General features: G+C 41.0%; 1 protein-coding gene across 3 annotated transcripts in view; it reads left to right on the top strand.

The window, feature by feature from the left end:
* Positions 1-26,841, top strand: part of kcnab1a (potassium voltage-gated channel subfamily A regulatory beta subunit 1a) — a 145,006-nt gene that overhangs the window by 113,392 nt on the left and 4,773 nt on the right. For all 3 annotated transcript variants that reach the window (XM_086261130.1, XM_086261129.1, XM_086261131.1), the window contains exons 3-13: positions 8,366-8,403; positions 14,591-14,670; positions 15,220-15,264; positions 16,700-16,744; positions 17,956-17,999; positions 18,154-18,240; positions 22,111-22,196; positions 25,112-25,232; positions 25,456-25,550; positions 26,058-26,178; positions 26,583-26,671. In XM_086261130.1, the coding sequence (XP_086117256.1) occupies positions 8,366-8,403; positions 14,591-14,670; positions 15,220-15,264; positions 16,700-16,744; positions 17,956-17,999; positions 18,154-18,240; positions 22,111-22,196; positions 25,112-25,232; positions 25,456-25,550; positions 26,058-26,178; positions 26,583-26,671 (851 nt within the window). The remainder of the gene's footprint in view (positions 1-8,365; positions 8,404-14,590; positions 14,671-15,219; positions 15,265-16,699; positions 16,745-17,955; positions 18,000-18,153; positions 18,241-22,110; positions 22,197-25,111; positions 25,233-25,455; positions 25,551-26,057; positions 26,179-26,582; positions 26,672-26,841) is intronic.

Below are 26,841 nucleotides of genomic sequence, written 5' to 3'. Positions count from 1 at the left end.
AACGTGGCTAGTGGTCACGTGTCTGCAAAACCTCAAACCTTTTGTTGAGCGACAAAAATTACTGCAAAGGCTAAATCAGATGTGTAAGTTTTTGAAGTATCATTAAAAAGTATCTCATGCCATTCATACTGTATATTAAGAGGTGTTTATGTGTAGTATACTATGTATATACTATACAAACATGCACCACCTTTAATTTTAAGGTGACACAGCTTGCTGAATGGATTTCTTAATAAATATGCAGCTGACACAAAATTATTTTCCAGGGACGCCTTTGCGTGCAATGCAGAACTTTTACTTGTGTGGCTGTAAGGTTTGGCTCCTCCTCAGGACGATGCTGAGGGCTGCTGCCTCAGGTGGTTCATGGAAGATTGAGATGTCTGATTCAAACTGGCTGAAATCCACAGTGCAGAAAAGGTCAGCATAATGCTAGCTACCTGCCACACGCTGCGCGCAGGCCAGACATGATGCTGGCAGGGGAGGGGGGGGGGGGGGGGGAGACGGCAAAGGGCAGGATGCTAAATTGTGTTTCATTGTCACACTTGATGGTAGAGAAAATAGATGAGGATGTAATGGGTGTACGCTGTGAGAGACTTGTCTGTAGCTAGCTCTACTGTACTGTCAGACCAAAGTTCATCAGAACAAAATATGATGACACACTCAGTCAGTCATGTTAAATCATGGCTGTCAGTTTGCAAAGTTATGACGATGCCATGGGGGATACACAGACTTTTTAAACATGTGGTTTAAGCAGTTGAAAATGTTTTCCCACCTGTTTACTGGCAAATCCTGAGATCTCATCAGTTTTAAACTGTAAATAATCCTGGTTTTCACACTGAGACATTAGATCCATACAGATGAGTTAATCACGTCAGTTTCAGTGATTCAGTGATTTTATCTTTGCTGCACTCTTAACCAAGGACCCAGGGCTGCTTTTAAAAGTTAGAAACTGCTCAACTTGGCCAAAAAGAAGTGTGTTTTAGATAAAGCGTCCAAGAGTTATGTAACAATAAAGGAGCAAATTGACCTTGACACGGAGTGGCTGACTTCACACTGAGCTACTGCAAAAATAATGACTGCTGCTGTGTTTAAGATTCAGAGCAACACTGCTGAGGTGCACTTAAACAAAAGAGGAGAAAAGCAACATTTTCGATATATTTAAGGTGTAATTGCAGTACTGCAAATAAAACATAAATAATAAAGTAGAACAATTTCAGTTTCCATTACTAGGATAGATCACTATTATATTCAATTTGCTGAGGTTATTTTTTTCAGATAAACTTTACAATTAATTCAAATATTTGGAAAAAGTGTCATTGTCACCAAAATCAGGTTGTGTTAACGTTTAATGCAGATATTTGATTAAGAACATGATTTTTTTTGTAACTGAGGGATTCGATTAAGAACACTTAGCATAGCTTGTTTCCAAGCTGTTTCCTTGTGCTTACTCAAAATGTAAAAGATAACCTGCACCACAGATGAATTAGCATTCCCAACAAGTCCAATTCCCAGGGACACAGTGCAGTTTGGAGGGAGAGCTGAGAAGACAAGAACGAGGAAAGTCAAGAAAAAAAGAGGAAAACAAACAACATAACTGCTAACTGTCTTTGTTTAGCAGTTTTGCCCTTGCTCTGCCAGTCTCCATCGCTCACTGTCTTTATCTCTGTGGACCGCGCTTCTTCCCTCCTCATCTCCAATCCTTTCTCCATCCAAACTCTATTTTAACACTAGAAGGATGTAGAAGGATGAAATCTGGAGTGTGCAGTGAGAGCGTTTAATGACATGTGCGTATGTTTCTGTGCAAATCTTTTAGGCACTTTTTAATCCAAAATGTGACAAATGAAATGTTAGCTCATCCGGACAATGAGCTAATGAGCATGGTAAGGTGTCCACATTTCTGTCTACAGTTGTCAAGAAATAACTACATAACATTATAACATTATGACCACAGACAGGTGAAGGGAATGACACTGATTGTATCTCCATCATAGCACCTGTTAGTGGCTGGGCTATATTATGGAGCAAGGGAACATCTTGTCCTCAAAGTTGTGTTGGAAGCAGTAAAAATGGACGAGCGCACGGATTTGAGCGAGTTTGACAAAAGGCCATATTGTGATGGCTAGATGACTGGGTCGACTGGGTCAGCGCATCTCCAAACTGCAGCTCTTGTGGGGGATTACTGGTCTGCAGTGGTCAGCATCTATCAAAAGCGGTCAAAGGAAGAACCGTGGTGAACCAGCAACAGGGTCACGGGTGGCCAAGGTTAATTGATCTGCATGGTGAGCAAAGGCTGGCCCGTGTGGTCAGATCCAACAGACGAGCTGCTGTAGCTCACATTGCCAAAAAGGTTTATGCTAATTCTGATGGAAAGGTGTCAGAATGCACAGTCTGTCGCTGTTTGTTGTGCATGCGGCTGCATAGCCACAGAGCATTCAGAGTGCCCATGCTGACATCTGTTCAGCACTGGATCATGAAACAGTGGAAGAAGTTGGCCTGGTTTGATGAACCATGTTTTCTTTCACATCACTTGAATAGCTGGGTGAGTGTTACCTCTTCCCAGAGCTCAGTCCAATCCATGGAGGCCCCACCTCGCAGCTTAAAGGACCTGCTGCTGACATCATCCTGATACCACAGCACACCTTCAGAGGAATGGAGTCCACGACTCGACGGGTCAGGGCTGTTTTGGCAAGTGCAAAGATTTGAACAAGTTTGTTTCACAGCACTTTACTGATAAGTGCAAGATTTAAAAGTGCCTTAAAAGTACTCTACGGTATTGGTCATCATAAAATATATTTGGATCTTAGATATACTTAATCATTAAAAATAATTATTCTCTCAGAACACTCATAAAAGGCATAAAGGTTCATGATTTGGATTTTCATGAAGACGGGAAACTCCAGTTATTTAGAAATTGTTCTGCAGTCCTCAGTTTAAGTTTGCTCAGTCTAGCTGACACACACTAGTGTGCAGGGACATTTCTGTTGCAGTCCTATTCAAGTTCTAAAGAACTGAATTGAAACTCCTTCACAGCACGAGTATGCAGAAGCTCTGTGCCTGTGCAGTTACAGCAGGCAGTGCAATGATCACACCACCAAACAAAGCTCACTTTGCAGTGTTTTCAGATTAATCTGTCTTTTAACGACGTGCAAACAAGTGGGAAAAAACTGTTTATTAATCCAACACTACTCAGCGAGTTCTGCCTCCTATTTTTCCTGGCAGCCTTCCACAATAAGAAACTGTTTACACACTCTCACTGAAGCTGACAGTTAAATATAATCTGTTTATTAGTATCTGAAGCTCAGTTTAATCAGTTATTTCCATCCCACTAACAATTAATCAACCTCTTCCACATTCAGTCAAAGCCTAATGTCATGTTAGCTCAATTTATTTTCATATGAAACTGAAAAAGTCACAGACCGTGTAACGACTGTCTGCAAATGTAAAAACCTCTCACCAGTTAATGGAAAATGAATAGATTTTTAAAAAAAGGTGATTATCACAAGTGAGAGACCTGGAGGGTGGATTAACTGATAGGTGATTAGTGAATTCATCGCGTCCTCTCAGTGTTGGCTGTCTGCTGCTGCAGATAAACCATTATCTCTTCAGTCAGTGAGAAAGCTAACAGAGTGCCTATAGGGGTCTGCAGTGGCCTCACTATGCTGTCAACACACACTGGCTCCAGCAGTGCTGATTGGTTGTGGAACATGGAAAACAGAGTGTTTGTGGAAACCTATTTTTAGTTGCTGACAAAACCAAAAATAAAGTCGATGCAGAATTCATGATCAGCATTATTTGAGTCTTCAGCACTTCTGTGTGAACCCAAAAACTTTGTAATCTGTCATCTCGCTCATAGCACACAATCCAGGACCTTTTTTTCCCCTTTAAAGCCTGCTGCACTGATGCGGCACAACTGATTGATGAATTCCTAAAATGGCTCTCCTGGAAAATCCTGCAGTGTTTAAGACAGGAAGAGGTCGGACCTCTGTGTGCGTGTCGCCGTGTCGTGTTTCCTCCTACTTTTCACTCAAGTCCTCTGTGGCTGTAATCTTGGTCTTCAGGTAGTGATATAACCACTGCCAACAAACTGCATCTGATGATCTGAGCTGGCTCTTGCTGATCATCTTAGGAACAAGAGATGAGGCAGTTTATGACAAATGCCTTTTTTTAAGTTCCTGTATTTCTAGAATTTATATATATATATACTTTCTTATGTTGTTGGCTTGTTCACTACCTGTGAGCCACACTGTAGCCAAAAGAGTAGACAAGGTAGAAATAGATATGGATTTAACAGGAGACGAAGGATGAAAATCAATAAAACTTGTGCAGGAGACAAAGGCATAAAACTGGAATGAAAATAGGTCCAAAGGAGTCTGTGTGTGTGCATGTGCGTGTGCATGTGCGTGTGTGTGTGTGTGTGCGTGTGTGTGTGCGTGTGTGTGTGTGTGTGTGTGTGTGTGTGTGTGTGTGTGTGTGTGTGCGTGCGTGTGCGTGTGTGTGAGAGAGAGAGAGAATGAGTTTTTCTTTGTGTTTGTGTGTATGTATTATAAAAATAAAAGGCACCATACAAGGTATAAAATACAGGTCAAAATACCAAAAAACATGCATATCTAGCTATGCATAAATATGCATATGCCTCAGTATGGAGGTTCATATCCATACATAAATATGGTTATTAACTGATTTTAGACATTTAAATAGCCCCACAGTGTGTTGTTGGAAGGACCAGGGGATTTTTGTTAGTTTAATTAATATACTCACTTCAAACTTTCAGTACCTTTGCTGATTCAGCCTTTCCATTTGCAGCCAGAAAGGTTCAAAATACTGAAAAGAAGAGTGAAGAGGTCGGTTTAAGTGAGACAGAGAAATGCTTCATCTAAATTTGTGCCATCCATCACACTGCCAGGCACCGGACTTGGGTCCACTTCTGAGAAATTTAGGTTAAAAGGACTCACACAAAGCTCTTTCCACAAAGCTGCTTATATTCTCATCATATTCCTCCCCTTTAACTTCTTCTTGCGATCGTATTGGTTTATTTTGGTTTTACTTCACCTGCTTTTTGAAAACAAATTCTAATCTGATAGAAAAGGTCGAGGAAGCCGAAATGAGAAAGGCATTTAGACTTATGTCTGTTCCATTATTATAAATGTTACCGATTTGTTTCTTGATGTGAACAGTTTTTAGGTTTAGAAAAAGGCTCTGCAAGGTTATCAGGTTTATTATTGTTGCATAGCAACATCAAGTGACTCTTCCAGCACTTTCCACTGGCAGCTGCAAGGAAAAAAAAAGAGGAAAAAAAAAAGAAAGCTTGTCTTTTTTCAGGGCTTTAATTTCCATCAAACAGAAACGTCAGCTGGATCTCGGAGAGCAGTGGCCTTGACACTAGAGCTCCGCAGGGTTTTCATCCCACGCTGAGCCTCAGACACAAAGCCCAGAGCAGCCACTGGACATCGTCAGCTGTGATTACATTTCCACCATGCTGGAGACAGCTTTAAGGGATGATTGAGCCCACACACACACAGACACACACAACGTCCAAATGTCGACACGGATATTACAACACACAGCGGCGAACTTTATGCGCACGTGTTGATAAGAAATGACCCGCGCTGTACATACACTGTATAATAAGGATTAGCCCTCATGACTGCACCGCAGGTACACTCGAGGCGTACGGAAGCTGCCATGGTAACATGTGTTAAGGAAGTCTAAAGGCAGCTTTTTCCACCCGCCGCTGGCGTCACTTCACCCAGGCTCCACCTCTGCTTAAAAAACTTTTGATGATGATGTATGTTTAAACCCCATCTTTTTTTTAGCTCCTTATTAAATCAGTTTCATTATGCACCAAAAAGATCCAATACATCCTCCGGGGGTCATCTGTAAGTTAAACCTCAGTGGAGTTGATGCTGCTGCAATGTATGAAATAATGAGCTGTAGGATATCAAAAGCATCCTGCCTGTTGGGAATGAAGAGTTTCTTCTCATTTCCCGACGCTTTCTCTGAGGTTTATAAATTGTTTCATGACAGCCGAGCTGCTGAGGTCAACAAGGCCTGAAGAAGAAAGACTGCGTGTTCACTTGTTGTGAAATTGGGACCACTAGAGCACGGAGTGGGCAAGAGAATGACGATATAATACATTTAATAAAAAAGAGAGCAGAAATAGGTGGAGACTAGCATGGCCCGGAGGTAATTAACAAATATCCTAAGAAAGAGAGTGATCGGTTGGCTAGTTGGTTGGAGGGGTTGCTTTATTAGCCTCATCACTATTGGAAATGAATACTGAGAGAAAGATAGAAGGACACACCATGTTCTCTGTGACTTACTGAAAGCAATGTTTGTACTAAAAATGATCAAAATGTATAGGTCAGTACATGAAATTCACGTGATCCAAATAAAATGTTTATATGTGTTACAAAAAGAGATCAGTGAGTATGAATAGATTAATAAAATATAACTGATGCTTGTGAAATGTGTTATGTTCTGGATCATCATTGGCACTGAAATCGTCCTCTGTGAAGCCCATTGTAAAACTGAAGTACATAGTTGGACTGTGTAGGTCCAGGTGTTTTCAGTCCCATTGTCACAGGTGTATAAAGACAAGCGTGTAGCCATGCAGTCAAGGCTTTGTGAAAGAATCAGTCCTCCTAAAGATCTCACTGAATTCAAGCGTGGAGATGTAATCGGATGCCACTGTTGCAGCAAATCAGTTTACGAAATGTCTCGGTCTCCTTCAGAGAAGCTGGATGAGGTGGCTAGGGATAGAGTGGTCTGGGTTTCTCTCCTTAGACTGCTGCTGCCCGATGGATGGATGGATGGATGGTTGGTTGGTTGGTTGGTTGGTTGGTTGGATAAATAACTTTAGGAACTACAGTAACTTAGCCATGGAGTGCTAGACCCTGTAAAGGTAGAGAGTGAGGTTGTGGAGAGGTGCACAGTGAATGAAAGTGACCAATGTTCTGCTGGCTCAGGAACTGCAGAGCTCTAAATCTCCTCTGGCATTAACATCAGTACAAAAACTGTACACAAGGAGCTTCGTGGCATGGATTTGTCATACTTTTATTCATATAGTGTATGAATAAAAGTATTACCAGTGGAAAAGTTTGGGGAGTGGGGGATGGGGTTCAGGATTATTATTTCTCTTAAATTTCTGAATATTTTAAAGATGTTATGTACAATAGAAGATAGCAAAAATGTGACCTTCTGTTTAACTGTTTAACTGTCTGAACACATTGTCTTTCATAAAGTGGTAAACTTTCTTCAGCCTTTCTTAATGCCCTTGTGATACATTTGCATTAGGTGACTGTAGCTGCTTGTAGGGTGATTGTGGCGCAGGAGTAGAGCTAGACAGAAAGCTCACTGATGCAGTAAAAAGTGTATGAATGTGTGAATGAGACAGGTTGTATAAAGTGCGTTGAGTGCTAAGGTAGACTAGAAAAGTGCTATTTATGAACCTGTCAATTTACGATTTGGTGACCACGAAAAAACATAATTAGTTATGAAATGTTCCACCAGGGTTTTCTGGTGTTTAGGCTGAAATTGCAATGTTTATTCATGCATGGAATTCAACACATTTTGAAAAAGCAACAGAAGACTGGCAAAGTTGTGCAATGCCTAATCACCATTTTATCCGACACGGTCCATTTTTGGAAGTTTCCTTTAGCTCAATTTAGGAAAAAATATGTGATGACAGTTTCCATGGACCTGCTGCCAAACTTCACAGGTGAACTGCCTCATATCTTGTCAGGCAGCCCAGATTTTCTTGCAACTACCAAAATACACATAAGCCTTTCTGCATTAACAGGTGAGCAGCAGACACTTTACTGATATAGAAAGGTGTTCCTGTCTCTCTGTCTGTCTGGCAGAGTGGGACCCTTTCAGATAGCTAAAACTGTTTTCACTCAATCTGAATAGAAAGCTATGTGCATAATTCCCTGAGGGAATGTGCTGAGGATTTAGTGTCTCCTCTGGTTGTGGCGGCTCAGCCTTTTGTCTGGCTTATCGGTATTGTCTGCGGGACAATCGGGACTGTGGCGTCATTATTCTCACATTCACAAGCACATGAGGACAGGGGATGCAAGGTCTTCCAAATATGCACGGCCGTAGCAAACGAACAGTCATCAGTAAAGACAGAGAGGGCTAACAGGGGCTCACACTAGGTGATACTTCAGTACTGAGCAGCAGCTCTAAACAGGACAGATTTTTCTCTTGGGAACTTGACAGCCTCCCTCGAATGGTGTCACAGCCCCGGGATTAGTTCTGTTTACTTCACGATATCAAACAAACACACACACACTGACACAGACAGAGAGGGCTGACAGTAAAGAAATGTTCCCTAACGATGAAATGTCTCTGCCTCTCTTCCCTCCAGGTACATGGGTGACATTTGGAGGACAGATAACAGACGAGGTATGAAACACTTTCCTTTATTTTACATGTCTACTTGATGTCAGTGCAGTCTGCGCATTGATTACACTGATGTACAGTGTATGGCACATTAGACTGGTTGGTGTGGCTTCTTTTTTTACCTATTAAATAATGACACAACTTTTTTGCCTGTCAAATGTTTAAATGCAATTAAATATGCTATATAGAGAAAGCTGCCTTACTTATGGATGAAACAGCAAAAAAGGGTCCAAGTGCACTGATATAGGAAACTGATGAGCCATAATAGACAATGTAGCTTAAAATTACACTCACATCACTGCCCACTCGCCATAAAAAAGGAATGAATTCAAAACTGAATTCCCTTTGAAAATTACCAACAAAGTCAAAAAAGGCTGCAGGCCAAGACAAGTTGGCAGCATTCGAGGTAGAGTGGTCATCCGTAGCCATTTCTGTTCTCCGCTGTTTTATTTCTTGTTTAAAAAAGAAAAAGATGCAATCTTTTTTGGGGGGGTTTGAATCAGAGTAAATACAGATTGACACTGTAAATGATCCACGGCAGAGGAAACGACATGTCCATGTTTTGCAGCGTACTTTATTAACACACGGTTGCTGTACAAACGCAGTCGGCTGCAGCTCCGCAGCTCACAACCCGACACATACTAACAACAACCATTACAGCAGGACCCAGTACAGACTTAAAGTTGGCGAGGCGTGATTGCGGATGCCGCTCAGGTGCGTCCGCCTCCCCTGCAGACCACGCCCCGCCACTGACACTTCCAGTTATTCTTTTTCCTGTGTCGTATTTATTTGAAAGTCTGTAGGATCCTGAAGCAGGTGCAGCTGTGTAGTCCTCCAGGAAGGTTAATTCTTCTAACTACAATCCATCAAACAAAATACAAAGGAGCAAAAACATAATCTGGTGAAGGGATTTTCCATTCTGTACAACAGTTAGAGTCATAAGTTCACCAAAGAACTGTTACTGTGGGACATCTGTCAGGACTGCTTTTTTCTGACTGAGTGGTGTCACAGTTAACCTTCAGCACACCATACTGACAGAGCCCTCTAACACCCACAGGCTCAATTACTCCACAGTTTCACTTTGTATTGCTTTATTCCTTTAAAGTCACAGCCTTCACCGATACCTCAGGTTCGATGAGTCGCGTTGTTTGGAACGCAACACTTTGGTCCACACAGGACAGAAAAGGTCAGCATGATGGCTACGTGTGCACACCGAATTCTCCTTTGCACTTATGCTGATGAACTCTAACGTGCTCTGATGTTGCCCCTGGGGTCCCGGTCTTGGTCACCGCACATACGCACATATGCACACACTTAAATTGACACAGAAGAGAACAGCGCTCACCCAGGGGTACGCAGAAGCACCAAGCTTATGTAAGAGTATTATTTTTCTTTCCTTAGGGTTGCTGGCGTTGACTTACTTGGTACCCTCACTCAAAGCTTAGCACCCTTTCCCCCTTCCATTATCCTGAACGTCCGCAGTTCAGTGTCAGTAGCATCACTCAGACTCTTCAGGCTGTGACAGCTGGGAGCGTTATGATAAATTCTGGCTGGCTCGTGTGAACGTGGTTTTAAATTTTTAAATCTTCTCTGTAAAGTGATCTATGGTAGGAACAACCAGAAAAAGAAGCTGGTAGGGCAGACAGAGGGTCTCGATGGACATGCAAAAGCAAGAGAACTATCATTACATGCAGTGCTGGTAGGTTAACCAGTCCTCCAGTGCCCTGTTCAATGTCATTGTCATCAAGTCTGCCCTAAATTGCTAAAACGTCCTCAGCAGGGTTCAGCATCCCTGTCCTCATTAAGAAATGCACAACAACTGTAGCACACAAACGGAGATAAAAATGCATAAAACACTAATATTTTCCCTTTATTTGTATTCAGAATAATCGTGTAATAACATTATTGATATTGGAAGACATAAATATTAGTATCGATTTTCTAACGCTGGGCAATTTTTGGAGAGCGCGTCTTATCAAAGCGCCTCATCCTCGTCTTAACGATAACACATTCCCAGACAGGCAGGAAGTTCGTGGCGCTGATATTGCTTACTCATTCAAAAAGGGCAAAAGTGGATCCATAAATCATAAAGTGAATTTGAAGACGACGTCTCTTGTTCGTGTCAACGTCGATGCAGTGAGTTTGAAAGGGGAGGAGGCAGCGCAGTCATAAAATCCTCGCTCAAGGTTGTGTGGGTTGTATGTGGGAAGCTGCTGCGGCCTTGATTCTGAGGTTGTGTGGAAATAAAAAAATAAGTCAATTTTTTTTCTTATTATATTCCCTCCGTCTGTGGAAATCCAATTGTCTTCCACCTTTTGTGCGCCTGAAGAAAAAAAAAGGGGTAAAAAGGAGGAGAGAAGCCTGAAGCCACCCATGTGTTCCTGCAACTTCACAGTGACTCAGTGTTTGACTACAGGAGGAGGTTTTTATTTTATAGACGTGCTGCTTCTGCAGTTTCTGCCTGTTTGTTTTTTTTAAAGCATCCCATCATTTGAAGGCCCTCACTCATATTCAGTTCATCTGAAATGCCCAGAAGTCAAAGCAGAAGTGAGTAAGCAGTGATGCTTCAACACCACTGCAAACTTTCTGACTTCACAAATGTCACTTTCGGCTCTTTGGCAGCGACTGGCCTGTTAGCATGTTGTGAGACTCGTCATGAATAAGCAGCCACCCTGAAACTATCGCTCATGTTCTGGTTTAATTCAGTCTGTCCTTGTAACGCTCTCTTCTGCATGTTTCAAACTCTACCAGCAAATAAATGTCAGCTTTAAGTTGTCATCACTTTTAAGTTATGCAGTCCATCTATTAGCTTCTTACTTACCTCATCCTTCATCCTGTAGCTGTTATCTTACCTAAGACCTCCATTCATTCACTTTATTGAAAATGACTCTCCGGTGTGGCCAACAGTTCTGGCATGAGGTTGCTTCCCTGTTTGCACTCAGCAGAGACCAATAAGGGAAAGAACATGCTTTTCATATTCTTTGTAATCCCTCTTCCCCAAATCTTTCTCTCCTTAAGTGACATCTCCTTTCTCTAACCTCTCCATTATCCAGCTCCATCTTTTTATTCTGCTCTGTTTGTCTGATGGCAGTCCAGGGCTCGGAGACTGAATGAGCCATTTTGAAATGTGGACACTGTTATGTCCTTCCTTTATTTCCTTTCCTGGCTGTTCACTGAACCTTATCTGAAAGCACTGGATTTGCATCTGATGCATTTCTATAAAAGAAGAAAAACAAAAACAAGAAAAAAATTAAATATATGAATATATTGTATTGATGTTGGTTATACTAGGCTGAGAAAAAAAACACTTATAAAATTACTTTTCAGATAGGGAACAGAACAAAATGCTGTTTGCTGTAAAGAATCATTAAAGACTGGATATAAAAGATGGGCATGGCTCCAGTTGTGGTTATTCCAACTTTTCCTCTTTCTGAGATGATTTTCTTAACTTAATATTCTTAAAATATTATTTTATTAAAAAAAAATTAACTGAACTTTAAAATGCTACACAGGATTTTTCAAAATAAAGTGCTCTGCTACTGGAAAGAGGTGCAAATAAGAAATAAATGGAAATAAATTTTACCCGATGGTGGTTCTGAATATTTTACCTAAACAAACAGAAGCAAATGCAACACATTTATGTAACAGAACAAATTTCAGACTCGTTTTGACCAGTAATGAGACAACGACCTTCTTTGTTTTCTAAAAATGCTTTGATCCTGTCAGTGCTTATACCGAGGCTCACACCAAGGCTCCTGGCTTTTGGTTGTCTCTGAACTCTTGTTGGGTTTAGCTTTAGCTACTTTTTCCCCTTTTAGCGTCTTTAAAATGTCTCTATTTACGGAGATGAGGGGATTAGGTGTCTGGTTAGGTTTGTCATTATAAACATTTTCACGCTAACACTTTTTTATCTCAACTCAGAGTGAAGCGCTTTTGTGCTAACAACATATTAGCATATAGCCGTGAGTGTGAACTGGGCCGATTAACAATCAGTCAGTCTCAGACCTCGGCAGGTAGATCGGGACGCCTTCAGTGCCTCCTGAATTTTTTTGATTTCTCTGTCAGGTCCACTTGTCACTCTAAAGCTGGTGACGTCCAAAATGCTGATCTTGAATCAATAAACTAAATGACTGTTGTCATGGTAGTACATGTGTCTTTTAAATACAGTCTGTAGGGTGCACCAATCTGAAACACTGGATTCGTTTTTTTCAGTCATGGCATAACATCATTCATGTATGGATAACTGGACAGATAACTGAGAGAAAAGATTACAGGATTTGATTTCCTCTCTGCTGGTATAAAGGCCAAAGATGACTCGCCCAGGTGGTTCTGAAAGTGTTTGCCACTGCAACACTAGAATAAAGAGTCAGCAGCTGCACAATTCTTCTGATTCGTTGTAGTTTTAGCAGCTAAAACTACTCAGTATTATGTTGGCAGGAGATGGAGAATGCCTCTCTCTTTTCCTGCTGTAGAGGAACACCACTTGGATTCCTGCTTTGCTGCTACAAGTAAAAATGCCATTTTAAGACTTTCCACAGCTGGCAATTTCTCCATTGAGAACAGGTGCTGCTGTTTCAACAGGTGATGCTACATTATCGCACCAAGAATCCTTTCTGGGGCTTGCGGTTAACTTTAAAAATGGATTTTAAAGTATAAATGACTGTTTTCAGCTTTGCCTCTGAGCAAAAAGCCCATGTGGGAGCTGCTGTAGCTACAACATCTTAAATCAGTTTACAAACGCACTTTTTATTGACTTTTATTTTGCTTCCTTTTGGTCCTTTTCCATTTTTTACGACTTTTGTTTCTTTTTGTGTGTGTTGTCCTTCATTTTATTGCCGTTCTATATTGCATTACGTTACACAGGGGATGTGCCTTCAGCATGTTCATCAAAGGAATGTTAGTTACTAATAGATACTAATAAAATCAAATTTACTATCACTGTATCACACAGAGGCTAGGAATGCTATCCCGCTTCATGCTAGTTGCAAAGTGATGGTTGAGGAAGGCTGAAAACATTTCTCAGAGGAGACGTTATCTCATTCTTCTAGAAGCAACGCCTCCACTGTCTGCCATCACACACACACAAAAACCCACACATACTGTACATGCATTCGCACAAACTCACGCACTTCACGCAGACACCTGAACACAAACACAACACAGCACACCCTTGTGTCACTACAGAACTCCACAGGGAAATGACAGTAAATTCACTTAAAGTCCTCCATGTAATAAAAGTCACCTCAGGGAAATTGGATCTCAGTTAGATGATTTATGGTCACCATGCCTGCAAATTTAAAAAAAAAAAGCCACACACAAACACACACACACTGGCACAAAGCATGAATTAACTAAAGAGAAAAGAGCTGATACGGCCGTGAAGTCGAATGATTTTTCATAGCTAATTACACTACGGCCCTACTTACTCAATAAAATCTGAATATGAACAAACTTCCAGCGTAGCTACACACGAGTACAGTTCTGCTTGATCAAAATGGAAACGTTCACAGTCGTTCTGAACCAACAGGTGAAGCATGAATATAAAGGTGAGCGTCACTGAGGTGGTTCACTGTCACATGAGGTTCACGTAAATCTGATAACACCAAGCTTACTGACCAGCCAAGAGGCAGTCTGGCTTCTGAAGGTATTTGACTGCCATTTCTGCTCCTCTGGACGCTCTCTGTGCCTCACTTCAGCTCAGCTTTTCTTTTGTTAATATCATACTAGCCATTTTGTATGCTCTCTAAACCAGATTATGTGTTATTAAATCGCTCTCGAGATGGCGTGGTCTTTTATATTTGATATATTGAAATACGCCATTGCCTGTAACGTGCTGCGTAAAACTCATTTGCAGTTAAATAATACTCCGAGGAAGCCCTCTGGCTGTAATTCCTCAGCAGTGATTCCTAGATGAAATGCGAAGCTGCACGGGCTGATGATGTGTGTCATGTTTTCCTACTATGAAAGAGATTTGGGTAAATCTTGGACACTGTATCCGTGGAAACACATGAATATTTAAAAGGAAGATGTTGATATGCAGACATAATGCGGCTCCCTCGCGGCCGATTCATCAGTAGGCGCCTGAAGAGGGAAAAAATTGTTTCTTTTTGGTAAAATAAAAACTGCAAACTAACCTTTCTGTATCCTCTCTTTTTTTTTCATGTGTGTGCTCGATCTGACCGCTTGCCAGGTTGCAGAGCAGCTAATGACGATTGCCTACGAGAGTGGAGTCAACTTGTTTGACACAGCTGAGGTGTACGCGGGCGGCAGGTGGGTGATACGCAGACCAGTGTTTTTGTGTAATGGGCTGCAGATGTCCGGCCTCGCTGTCACCAAAGTGCTCTTACTATAATATTCTCTAAACTGTTAGAAACTATGTCACGTTTAGTGTGATTATTCATGAGCTTAAAAGAAGTCCAGACATTACTCATTCAAAATTGTAGGTTTCTGTTCAGGATTGTAGCAATGTTTTGAAATTTCTTGCATGTGTCTGTTCTTTGCTTTTCTCAACCACTGCTACCGTCTCATCTATGAGGTCTTTTTATTTGTGACCTCACAGATGAAAGTGTATGTCAGAGACCTCGTAATGCAACAGCAAGCACTGCAGTTCCAACAAAAAGACTTCTACTTGCAGGAAGTAGTATAATAAGTTTTTGAAGACCCTTTTATTACGCCGTCCAACTGCCTGGTTCATAAACAACCGGTTTGCATGCGGGCCTCTTTTGTTCCTCACTGTACTGTGGGCCGATACTGTGGAAGGAATGTTTATGATTTCAAAGTGCGATTTAATAACAACGCTTCGTTTATATTGCCTCGCAGGGCCGAAATCATTCTAGGAAACATCATCAAGAAGAAATGCTGGAGGTAATGGTGACATTAAAACGTATGATTGCTCCAATACTTCTGCCTGAGAGAGAAACATGGAGAAGGATGATCTGTGTGTGTGTGTGTGTGTGTGTGTGTGTGTGTGTGTGTGTGTGTGTGTGTGTGTGTGTGTTGCAGATGAAAGATGCATGAAACTGTGTTTTGTTTTTTCTTTTTTCTTTTACAGTGAGGAATTGTGTTTTGTCTCAAAGGAAAAAAAGGAAAAAATAACTTTTATTAGTATTAATTCCTGCCTTATCATCATAGTTTTGTTTTTCTTTTATTAAATGAAGTTAAATGTCTAGTTCATGGACAATACAGACACAATACAGCAGCGCGAAATAGCTTCCACATGAAAGTCTGCCTGCAGGCATTTTTTCCACAAATTTAAATATTCTTTTTATGGACTTATTTAAACATGCTCATTTTTTTATTATTGATCGGCTCTGTAGGAGACGGGGAGAAGAGGAGTTACAGTAACATCAAAGGAAGCTCAGATATTGCACATTTATATGTCTGAGTGCAAAAGAAGCTGCACAAAAAGTCGCATTTTCAGATCATAGTGATGCGATACTGTGGGATCACCGCCTGACGTGTTTGATATGAAGCCATAACCTTAACTGAATTTGTTTTAGAACAACAGCATGTGATAAGTGATGGAGTCTCCATGCAACAATAACGCTTGCCACTCTATTAAATGAAGCTATGGAAACATGTATTTGCTAATCATTAGGTGGATTAGGCAGATCAGTGTCATGCACTGAGCTGCCTACACCAGTCTGTGAGTGCTGTCATGACAAATGGAAAGAACAAGCGCTCTACTTTACACTTCTTGGTCATATGTTGAGAATTCAGTGCCGGTAGCACTGAATAATAATTATAAAGAGCTGCAGGGCATTTATTGATTTGTCCCATGTGACTAAAGTCTGCAAACACTCTCACAGCTCCTGCATTTAATTTGCAACTCTAATGCAGTGAAACCAGAAATCGTGTTTGCTTTTGCTGCCATGTGAGATGCTGTAGAGTTTAATGATTTCACACAGCGCCAGATGTGAAATGACAAGGATGTCATCAAAACTCTTAAGCAAGACGGGCGTAGCATTTTCCCACCTGTTGCGTGGATAGCTCATTAGTCCGACAGTGTGACTAAACATTGAGGAACAACAAGACTGTGCTTTTGAATAAACAACTTAGCAAGGAGGGATGAATTAAAAATGGGAAAATAGCTGTAACAGACATAGTAATGAGGAAAGCTGCAATGTAATTAGTCTTTTTTATAATACAGAGAAAACCCCAACAATCAGATGACCCCTATGAACAAGCACTGGTCACATGGGAAGGAAAAACTCCCTTTTAACAGGAAGAAACGTCACATTATTACAATACAGCACATTGCACTAAATTTGCCTTATCCCGCTTTCTCTTTGCTTTCTAGGAGATCCAGCTTGGTCATTACAACTAAACTGTACTGGGGAGGAAAGTAAGTAAGAAACCCTGCAAACTCTTCACTTCCATGATATGAACTGTAATATTTTTTTAGGTTGTGTTGCTCACAAATTCTCAGTAATGTATTATCTGTTTGCAAAAAAAACCCTTGCATTGCACTTCTTTCATGTGAAACATTTGCAAAGCTCTTTTTAAATCCTGCATTGTTTACACGAAGGTTGGTATCCGTCTTCTTCTTCTTCCTTTTCCTGTGTTACAACAGAAATAAAATACAAATAAAATAAAAATATGTCCTTGTGCATCTGCGCTTGCAATACAAGCAAAACAGGGACCATCTGACAGAAAGATAGCAGTATTTGAAGATACCTCGAGGATCTTGGGGTAAATTTGCAAACGTGAAACGATTTTTTTCTGGGTCACAGAAATAAAATATTCACAAAACTCATACAAAAAACCCACCTAACCACCTAACTTTGTTCAGATAAATAACAATAAAGCATGTATTTTAGTTAAGTCACTCAATATCATACAAAAGACAATATTTTCTCCTTTTGTCTCTGCTACATTTATCATTTTATATCCTTAATGTCTTTCAAAGCATTCAAACTTTTGCCTCTCTGCACCAAAGAAAGTTTCCTCGTGTTTTCGTGTGTCCATTAATCTCCGTTAACAACCTGAATGGCAACATGTCACGTAAAGTAACAACCAATGGGAGAACCTTCTTCTGAGACTGCAGAGAGAGAGAGGAGAGGCGATAAAGAAATCTACTTTATAGCACACACATCCAAAACACACACACACACACAGAAAAGAAAGAGAAAGTCTGTCAAGCTCCAAGCCAGAGGCTGCCCAACTGGGTCTTGTGATAAGGAAGAGGTTATTCTCTAGTTTTCAAGCATTTCCTCCAAACGCAGAGTCTGTGCTACGTCTCTCTCCTGCAGAGTCTGGATGCATAATGATGCTGAACAGCTGAGCGTGCGCTGACCTATTTACTTTAAAGAGCCTGAAATGTACATTTGGAGCTCGTGTTTTTTGGTCGCCCAGCGGGGTTCAAAAGTAACTTAAATTGACTTTAAGTCTGCAAAGTAAAACCAGTTTGAATTCCCACAATTTCTGGAACTTTTAGAAAAAATATCTTATTCAGTTTTTTAAGATAAAAAAGAAGTGAAGCTGTTTTTTAATTAAGTTAATTTAATTAAGTGCAGTTTATGATTGATGTGATATGTATGTGTTTTATTCGATCAGAGCAGAGACAGAGAGAGGGTTGTCAAGGAAACACATTATTGAAGGTGAGACATGCAAATTTAACATCTCCAAAGATGACAAACTTTTTTCTTAAAGAGTGAAATTGTTTAAAATGACATCACAGTAACATGTTATAAGGTAAAAGTCTTTCAGTTCATTAACCTTTGAGTGTCCTTTGCCCTCGTGTGTGTGTGTCAGGTCTGAAAGGCTCTCTACAAAGGATGCAGCTGGAGTATGTGGACGTAGTTTTTGCTAATCGCCCAGATAGCAATACTCCCATGGAGGGTGAGTCAGTGTATCAAGATTTCCAACAACATCCAGTTATGAAACTAATCAAATCAGCTGGTTCACAGTGTCTGACTTTCAGCAAATGGAACTTTTGCTGTTATTGTGATCGTTTGTAAGATTCATGAAATAGTTGCGTAGTTGCTCCACAGAATCATGTATTTACACTTGCAGAAAAATGTGTTAGCTTACCAGTATCACAGCTGAGAACTGTATATAAAAATAATCAAGTATTTGTGAGTAATTATGTCTTTTCAAAAATAATTGTGATTTTTGACTATAGAGAAGCTGTCGATGAAATCCAGTGTGCAGAAAGCTATTTTCTGTTTGCAAGACAAATTCAGGAAAACCTCAGAATATCTTGTCTAATCTGAAACACTGTATTCATTTATCACGAGTGTTTGTACAGTGTCTCTGATAAAGAACATATTTACCTAGTGGTGTTAGAGCTACTTATTATTTCTATTATATTGAACTAGAAATGTAAGACTAGTTTTACTCTTGGAAAATCTGTTCTTTAATATCGCTAAAGTGAGGCAGGCAGTTCTGCATAATTCATTATCAAGAAGTTTCTTATTAACATACATATTAGTAGTCCAGTGGTTCCTCATTAATCATTATAAATTGATTGGGTACTATTGCTTACTGAGGTAGAGCCTCTTAACAGTGGTTTCTTTCAGTAGCTTTTTAATTAGTGCTTCTAAGCAGTCGGTAGAGCTGCTTTCTTTTATATGAACTGTGCTCTGGTTAATATTACATTTTAATATTCCAGTACAAATCTGTGTGACACTGACATGAATGACAGTTCATTTAACAGTATTAAAGCAAAATGCTCTTTAAACATTGCATAAGTGAGCTTGTAATAGCAATAGTGTGGTTTACACTAGTCAGGTCCTGCTGGAGACACAAATCCCCTTTGGGGTTGGATCAGGAGGGACGTCCAGCTCAAGAACTGCAAAATCAAACATGCAGAGCTACCCGGTGTGGTAACCTGTTATGAAAGGGGAGTGGTCAAAAGTAACTTATAGGGCATCTTTCTCACAAAATTAACGATCCCTATGCAGGCAGTAACCCAAGCTGCCCCGCTAAATATCTCAGTGAATGCTAATAAGTGGCTATAAATGAATTTATGTAGAAGTAAGTGTAAAGATGAATTTGAAAAAAAAAAGACATTGCACACTTAAAAAAACAAAGTATTTTATTCAGGTAATTATCAAATATATATTGAATTAATCTGATTTAATTTCTGTGTTGCGGTGTCTGCCTCTCTCCTCTGCTCTCTGTTTCACTGCGCATGTTTCTTCACTGTGCTCAGCTTCTTCTTTTAGAACACACACACACACACACACACACACACACACGCACACACACACACACACACGCACACACACACACACACGGTTCTTTTGTGCTTAAGCTTGTCTATTCCTTTATCTTGTAGCTGTTTAGGATCTGCTCCTGTACACACTTATTTTCTTTTGCCTGGTGCCCTCACTGTTCTCTTCTTATTTAATTCCTTCAGCTTTTAGATGTTTTTCATGCTTGTTGATGCACGCTTTCTTGTTTTTCATGCTTCCCCAGACTTGTTTTGCTCTCTGTTGTGCTATGCCGCCCCGAAATAGATGCAGGTTGCATTTAAATATGAACGCAGCATGATGCTACGTAAATACAGAGCAAGGACGACAGGAGGGAAGGGCGAAGAGAGGAAGACAACAATAACAAACGAAAGGAAAGAAAGCGAATTGTTGTCTTGTCTTAATCCTGTGTTATTTCCCCTGGCAGCATACTATTGAGTAAGACGTCTGTGCTTCAGGTTAATTATTACTCGGTGCAGGGAAAAACAAAAACCTTCATTACAAGTCTTCTTGGTTTGTCTTGATTATATACTTTTGGTGCATGTTGACTTCTACTAACGCGCCATCTTTACTAGCCTCGTTTTTTCTTTTCTCTCTGGGAGTTCTTAAACTTTCTCGCCCCGCATAATCAGTTATCTTGCCAAGTATCGGTTGTGCAGAGTGAAAAACAAGAGTCCTGCCACAGTGAACGATTGCACTATAATTGGAGTGAGCACAGGGCGATGATGAACAACCTTAATGACAGTCCTAATCTCAGTTTTTGTTGGCCCCGACTGCCGTTGGCTCTCACAGTCAGCAGCGTTGGAGCTAATTGCACCATTAAAAATGCAGTAGCTTGAATGTGATCAGAAGGGCTTTAGTATGTGAGCTTGTTAGTTTGTCCCCGGAGTCGTCAAGGAGGGGTGATGAGCCGTCAACAGGTAAGAAAGACTTGAGGAGGCGGGCGGCCTTGTGAGGGTTTAATATATTTATTTATTTATTTTCGATTAGGTCATGACAGAAACTGGAACAACGTGAAGAAGAAGCTTCTTTCAAGGCCGTTTCTCTCAAATGTTGCCTTTTTATTTTCTTAGTCTTTTAGTTTTTGACTGGTTTTAGTCTTCAATCTTTTATTCATCAACTTTTCTGGCATTGTCTTTTCATGTAGCTCGGCTATTGCTGGCTAAAAATATTTTTGCCAAGCTCTAGGTGTTTCGCATCAATCCTCTGATAATGTTCTGACTATGTTATCGTCATATTCTGTTGAGAAAATGTTTGACATGTCCCTGTCCATCTGCTGTGTTATTCTGGTTTTACTGCACTGTATGTGGCTGAATCTTAGGGGTCACCATAGTTTAGATCTGTCCTCTGCTTCTTCCTCATTTACACCACCCACCTGCGAGCCACGACCACATCATAGTTTTCTTTGTCTTTACTTTGATCCGCTTGTTCTGCAGCTCTGTGTTAGTCCTTGTTTTAATATTTACCAAACCTCTTCTCTGCATAAGTCCAAGCCAGCACAGTCTCACCTCTCTACTTTTTCCCTGAACTCTCTGATCCAAGTTGCGTCTCTGTGATGCGTTGAGTCCTAATAATCCATCTTTCCATCTGCCTCCAGCTCCGCCTCCTCTCTTTTCATCTGCAACATTATCTCCAACCTATATGCAGCGAGGGCTTAATGTAACTGAACAATGATTTTTGTAATGTAAACCACCACAGTGGGTTTAAACCAGTGCAGACTTTAAGCTTTAAATCAACTGATTTGACAAAAGTATCCCAATTAACCTTTTCGGAATTACAGCCATTTTTATACATTGTCCTTCATTTCCAGAGGCTCAAAAGTAATTGGACATGGCCGGATGTGGCCCGTTCTCTTCTTATTTCATGACAAATCAGGTAGAGTAAAGATCTGGAGTTGTTTGCAAGTGTTGGTAGCTTGATATCACTTGCTAGTCTCCAATTCTACAATCACAATAGGCCTTCATGAGGATGCAATCACTTAAAAGAAGGCCAGTTTAGACTTTGCCAGCAAACATCTAAAAGAGTCTGAACAGCTCCGGAAATAACAAAAGTATTTGGGCAGATGAAACCAAGATGAACTTTTTCCAGAAGGATGGGAAGAAAAAGAAAAAGTTAATAAACTGAAGAAAACCACATCATCTGTCAAACATGGTAGAGGACATGTTATAACTAGGGCGTGTGTGACTTACAGTAGAACCGGGTGATTATTTATTTATTTATTTAGTATTTACTGGTGATATGACTGCTGATAGAAGCAGCAGGATGAATTATGAAGTGCAGTCTTGGATTGTTTTATTTAAAATCCACTAGCAGTGCAATAAAGTGGCAAAATTACAAAATAGTGTCTTTGTACTCTTGCACTCGTCTCTCACTAGAAATCACAAGCATCTATAAATATTACTGATGATGCTTCTCAGCGAGCAACACCGAAATACAAACGGTGACGTAAACACGCACAATTTGTTCACTGTCGATCCAGCTGACTGATACCTGTCATAACTGCATTTATCCGCAGAGATTGTTCGAGCCATGACCTATGTGATAAACCAAGGCATGGCCATGTACTGGGGGACGTCTCGGTGGACGGCCATGGAGATCATGGTAAGCAGCAAACAGCTTTGAGTATAAGAAATGAAGAAGAATGAAAACGTCCAAATAAATGTTTCCTTTACACATTTGGTAACCGACTGCAGATTGTATATAAATGGTGGATATAGTATCTGGCGTGAACAGTCAAGCCAATGCAGATGTGCCTTTCCAGTGACCAGCATATTCACAGTATTGAAAATGAATGAGTAATTGCAGAGCTGATAATTGGAGGGAAGTCGGGGGGAGAAAGTAGTGACTGTAAAAGACTGAGAGTGAAAAGAGGCTTTTTCAGTAAGTGGCACAGGCACAGCGGCTTCTTCTGGCTTTTGTTTTGTTTTCCTGTCAGAGATAATCCACTTCCTGTTTCAACCACTGGTGCATTAATGAATATATACATGAGGCAGAGAGTTATGAAGTGAACACATGCCTGAAGTGACACTCAAGGACGTAGCATCCATCCCCTCTTATCTCTCTTGGTCTCTTTATCACCCTCCTCCTCCCTCTAAGCACACTGCAATGTGTTGACATTCTCCCTCTCTGGCTGTGAAAAAGAAGCAGAACAACGGGCCCAGATGAACACTGTGTAATTTAGATAGCATCGCTAATGAAGGTGGCTTTGATTCTCAGCAGTACAGCATGCGCACGCAGTTACATGCATGGACGCGCACACAGTCTGGAGGCACATGTCATGGGTTGCAGCGCAGAAGGGCAACTGGTAATTTGTAAGTTGAGTGATGGCAGTGATATTATCCGTGCATCACACAGAATACACTCCCACTTCGACTGTGCTCTCATCCTGACATGTGTTGCACAGCAGGAAACCCACTAAATTAAAGGGTATTTAAAGAAGCAACAATGGCGCTGTTTTTCTCCGAGTAGGTGTGTGTGTGTGTGTGACTCCTCTGGCATTTGCCTTTAAAGGATCCATGGAGAAAATAGATAAGGAAATTTGAACATGGTGCCTCCGAGTTGTGATATGAAATATTGATTTGCTGACTTACTGAGAGGCATGCATTTGAATTTGTGCCACGCTCCCACAAGCTGATTAACAACCCCTCCCTCTCTCATTTCTTCCCCGAGTTTATCCCAAACCTCTGTGCTTACGTACCAAATAGCTATATAGTAGGGGTGCAACGATACACAAAATTCACGGTTCGGTTCGGTTCGATACTTTGGTGTCACGGTTCGATATTTTTTCGATACAAAAAAATGTTCATGCATTTTTAATTTGTCATTTATTAAAATTATAAATATATATTTTAACTCAAAAGTACAGTTTTTAAATTAAACCCTAACCCTTGTGCGTGTTTTTTTATTTTGACAGCGAATACGCACCTGCGGACCACTTATGTGCAGCCCTGGTTATTTAGCTCGTCATATTGCAGCCACAGAAATTCTTTTGTCCATGAAACCATAAAGCTGCACTTTCTTTTTGCCTTATAGTCTGATTTGTCATAACTTCTCCGTTTTGTGGTAAGCTTTTCTTTGGCTGTCACTTCTTCACCCTGACCTGTCTTATTTGGCTCAGCAGAACTAAAATATATATCTGTCTGTGAAGGTTCTCAGTCATCCAGGTCATCGTAGTCAAATATAAATCCTGCTGCTTTTACACACGCACTCACATAAGCTCAGCGATTCTCTGCGCAATCAACCTCTCACATGTTTAAGCTTGCTGCGGGAGATTTCACTTGTCATGTTTGCATAGTAAGCTAACGATTAATAAGACGATGTCAGAGGAATTGGTGCACAAATTATCATCACTCACAGATCAGTGCTGTCGCTCTCTATACACAGTTCGCACGATTGCAAAGTGAAAGCAAAAAAACAAGCGCAAATTCAAACGCGACTTCAATATGTCACATATTGACAGTGGCTCACCGATGCCAATGACATAATTACCCAGCTACATTTCTGAAAGAATGCAAAAGCATTGACATATATTTTTCCTACAATAGCCCGACGGGCAGGGAAGAGATAGATTTTGGTAGCCCGACTGAAAAAATCGCTAGCTCCGGGACGTTGGGCTAGCGATATTGCGAGCCCTGTATCTGATTGAGGAATCACTCATCTTTGGAAAAGAGAGTTTATTACAGAGAAATGGCTCTTTCCAAAATAAAAGCTATACTATCCACTTCTTCTGGGCTATATTCTCAGCAGCATAAGGAGAATCATGTGCTAACAGCTGTCTAAATGACTCGGCTAAAGTTAGTAGCATGCTTGCTTGTTTTTTGTCTGCTTCCACTTGTCTTTGCACTAGGATGACGTCGGCGTAAATGTGCAGTCATATTCGTTGTGTTCCCACTAGTGCTTTCAGGTTAATCTCGTTGAAATGACCTTAACGCCACAACACGGCAAATCTCCGTTAACGAGCTACCGCCGATCGCTCCGTGCATGGGGCTAGACGGCCAACACGTTAACGAGCTAACTGCGCTAGCACACTAGTTCACACCAATGTAATTGAGCATTGCATGGCACATCCAACATACTGTTTTACTTTAGTCCATGACTCGCTTACCTTCAGGGTCATACGTCACATGAAAACCAAAATAATTCCAAACGCCAGAACTGAATGAGGGTGGGGGAGGTGCCCTGCGCTCTTCCTTCTGACTATGCTGTCTGTGTTGAGCGCTCAGTGGATCTGCGCTGGACAGTGCAGCCTAGGCGGAGTAGTCGAACGCAGATTCACTGAGCGCTCAACACAGACAACATCGTCAGAAGGAAAATTGATAAAATAAATTACAAATGTTGTATTGTTCGATACATATGCGTACCGAACCGAAAGCACTGTATCGAACGGTTCAATATCGATACGAATATCGTTGCACCCCTACTATATAGCTATAAAATAACAATCTTTTGAACAATATATAAAAGTAAATCCACATGAAACATCGTGATGAGCATCTTTTCTCTGTCTTTATCTCTAGGAGGCTTACTCTGTGGCGAGACAGTTTAATCTGATCCCGCCAGTGTGCGAGCAGGCTGAGTATCATCTTTTCCAGAGGGAGAAAGTAGAAGTGCAACTGCCCGAACTCTACCATAAGATAGGCAAGTGTATGACAACAGCTTGATCAGTCACATGCATCCTTGTGTCACTTCCCTATCCACTCCATCCATCAACCTTTCTGACCAAGTTGCTCTCCTTCTCTGTTGCTCATTTCCACTGCGCTTTAATCACCCTCTCACGTTTTCACTTTTTCTGACGCTCTTCTCACACATTTCATCTCACTAAAACTCCTCTTCAACTCTCCTGCTGTGTCCATGGTTACAGGAGTCGGCGCGATGACGTGGTCACCGCTGGCATGCGGCATCATCACAGGAAAATATGAAAATGGCATTCCTGAGTCATCCAGGGCCTCCATGAAGGTAAGCGTGAGGGTTCGTCAAAACAAGGCGACAGTGAGAATCAGATTCAAAGCAGTGATTCATGACTTGCGCACTTCAGGTGGTGTCGATATCTAAGACGTGAGAGAGATGAGATCTGGGGAGGGTTTATGGAGGTTTGATTTGGACATGCTGAAACTTAAGGACGTGCATGTGTGATGTTTTCGGTTTAGATGTAACCAGACAAAGTTGTTTCCGCTTGCATCTTCACCCTAAAGTTAAATATAGTCATGCTTTATTTTTCCAAGCTCATGTTTTGCATCTTTGAGTGTGTCTGTGTCCCTGACTTGAGTTGAACAAACAGATCAATACCAGTTGACTTTGATTAATTAAATAAATGATGAAATTAAGGCATGTCTGTAGCACTGTGACTACATCTCTGTGTGTCAATAAATTATTAATAATACATCAGCTCTGGAGTCTCCAGGCTCTCCGGCTACACCCTGCATCTCTTCACTCATTCAGTCTGTGTCTTCTCTGTGCTGTCAGTCCTATCAGTGGTTGAAGGAGAAAATAATAAGTGAGGATGGAAGGAAGCAACAAGCCAAGCTGAAGGAGCTCAACCACATCGCAGAGAAGCTGGGATGTACCCTGCCTCAGCTGGCTGTGGGTAAGACTTCCCTGTCTTATAGCAAATACAGCAGAAGCAGCTTAAAGCAAAGCTTTTAAACCATAAATGCACAGACCTGTCAGACAGGAGCTGGTTTATGTAAGACGGGCACATTTTTCATCACCTTTGTTGGGTATTTGTTGTCTTTCGTGTTTGATATTTCCTCCAGCTTCCAGTCTACACACCAACGCAAAACTTTTCTGATGCACTTGTGCTTGCACTGCATCCCTGTGGATGTTCAAATAGCTGGGTGTGTTGTGCACTCCCCATTTGATAAGTAGATGTCCAGGTTATATGCAAGAGTGCTGGAACCTCTGGTTTGTTTAAAGACAATAATCAGAAAGTCATAATAAGATGTGTGCCGTTGAATAGTCACTGACTGAGTATCTTCTGCTTTTCTGCAGCTTGGTGTCTAAGAAATGAAGGGGTGAGTTCGGTCCTTCTGGGAACATCCAATCCTGAGCAGCTCACTGAAAACCTCGGGGCCATACAGGTCAGAAAAAGCAGACACACATTGCTGTTACCTCTGTTTCTTCACCTGCATCCTCTGCTGTCTTCCACTTATAATGATTTCTAGATCAAGTTGTCCCAAGTCTGTACCTATAATGACTTCAGACTTTCTTCACATTATTCTGCATGTCTTCCTTCCTTCGCTCCTCTCAG

This window comes from Aulonocara sp. 'chitande type north' Nkhata Bay, linkage group LG14 (genome assembly GCF_057382095.1).
Source record: "Aulonocara sp. 'chitande type north' Nkhata Bay isolate Kocher_YH1m ecotype deep benthic linkage group LG14, A_spYH_male_GT1.1, whole genome shotgun sequence".
NCBI lineage: Eukaryota > Metazoa > Chordata > Actinopteri > Cichliformes > Cichlidae > Aulonocara > Aulonocara sp. 'chitande type north' Nkhata Bay.
The sequence above is the reverse complement of the archived record's forward strand: the minus strand, read 5'-3'. Positions and strand labels throughout refer to the sequence as shown.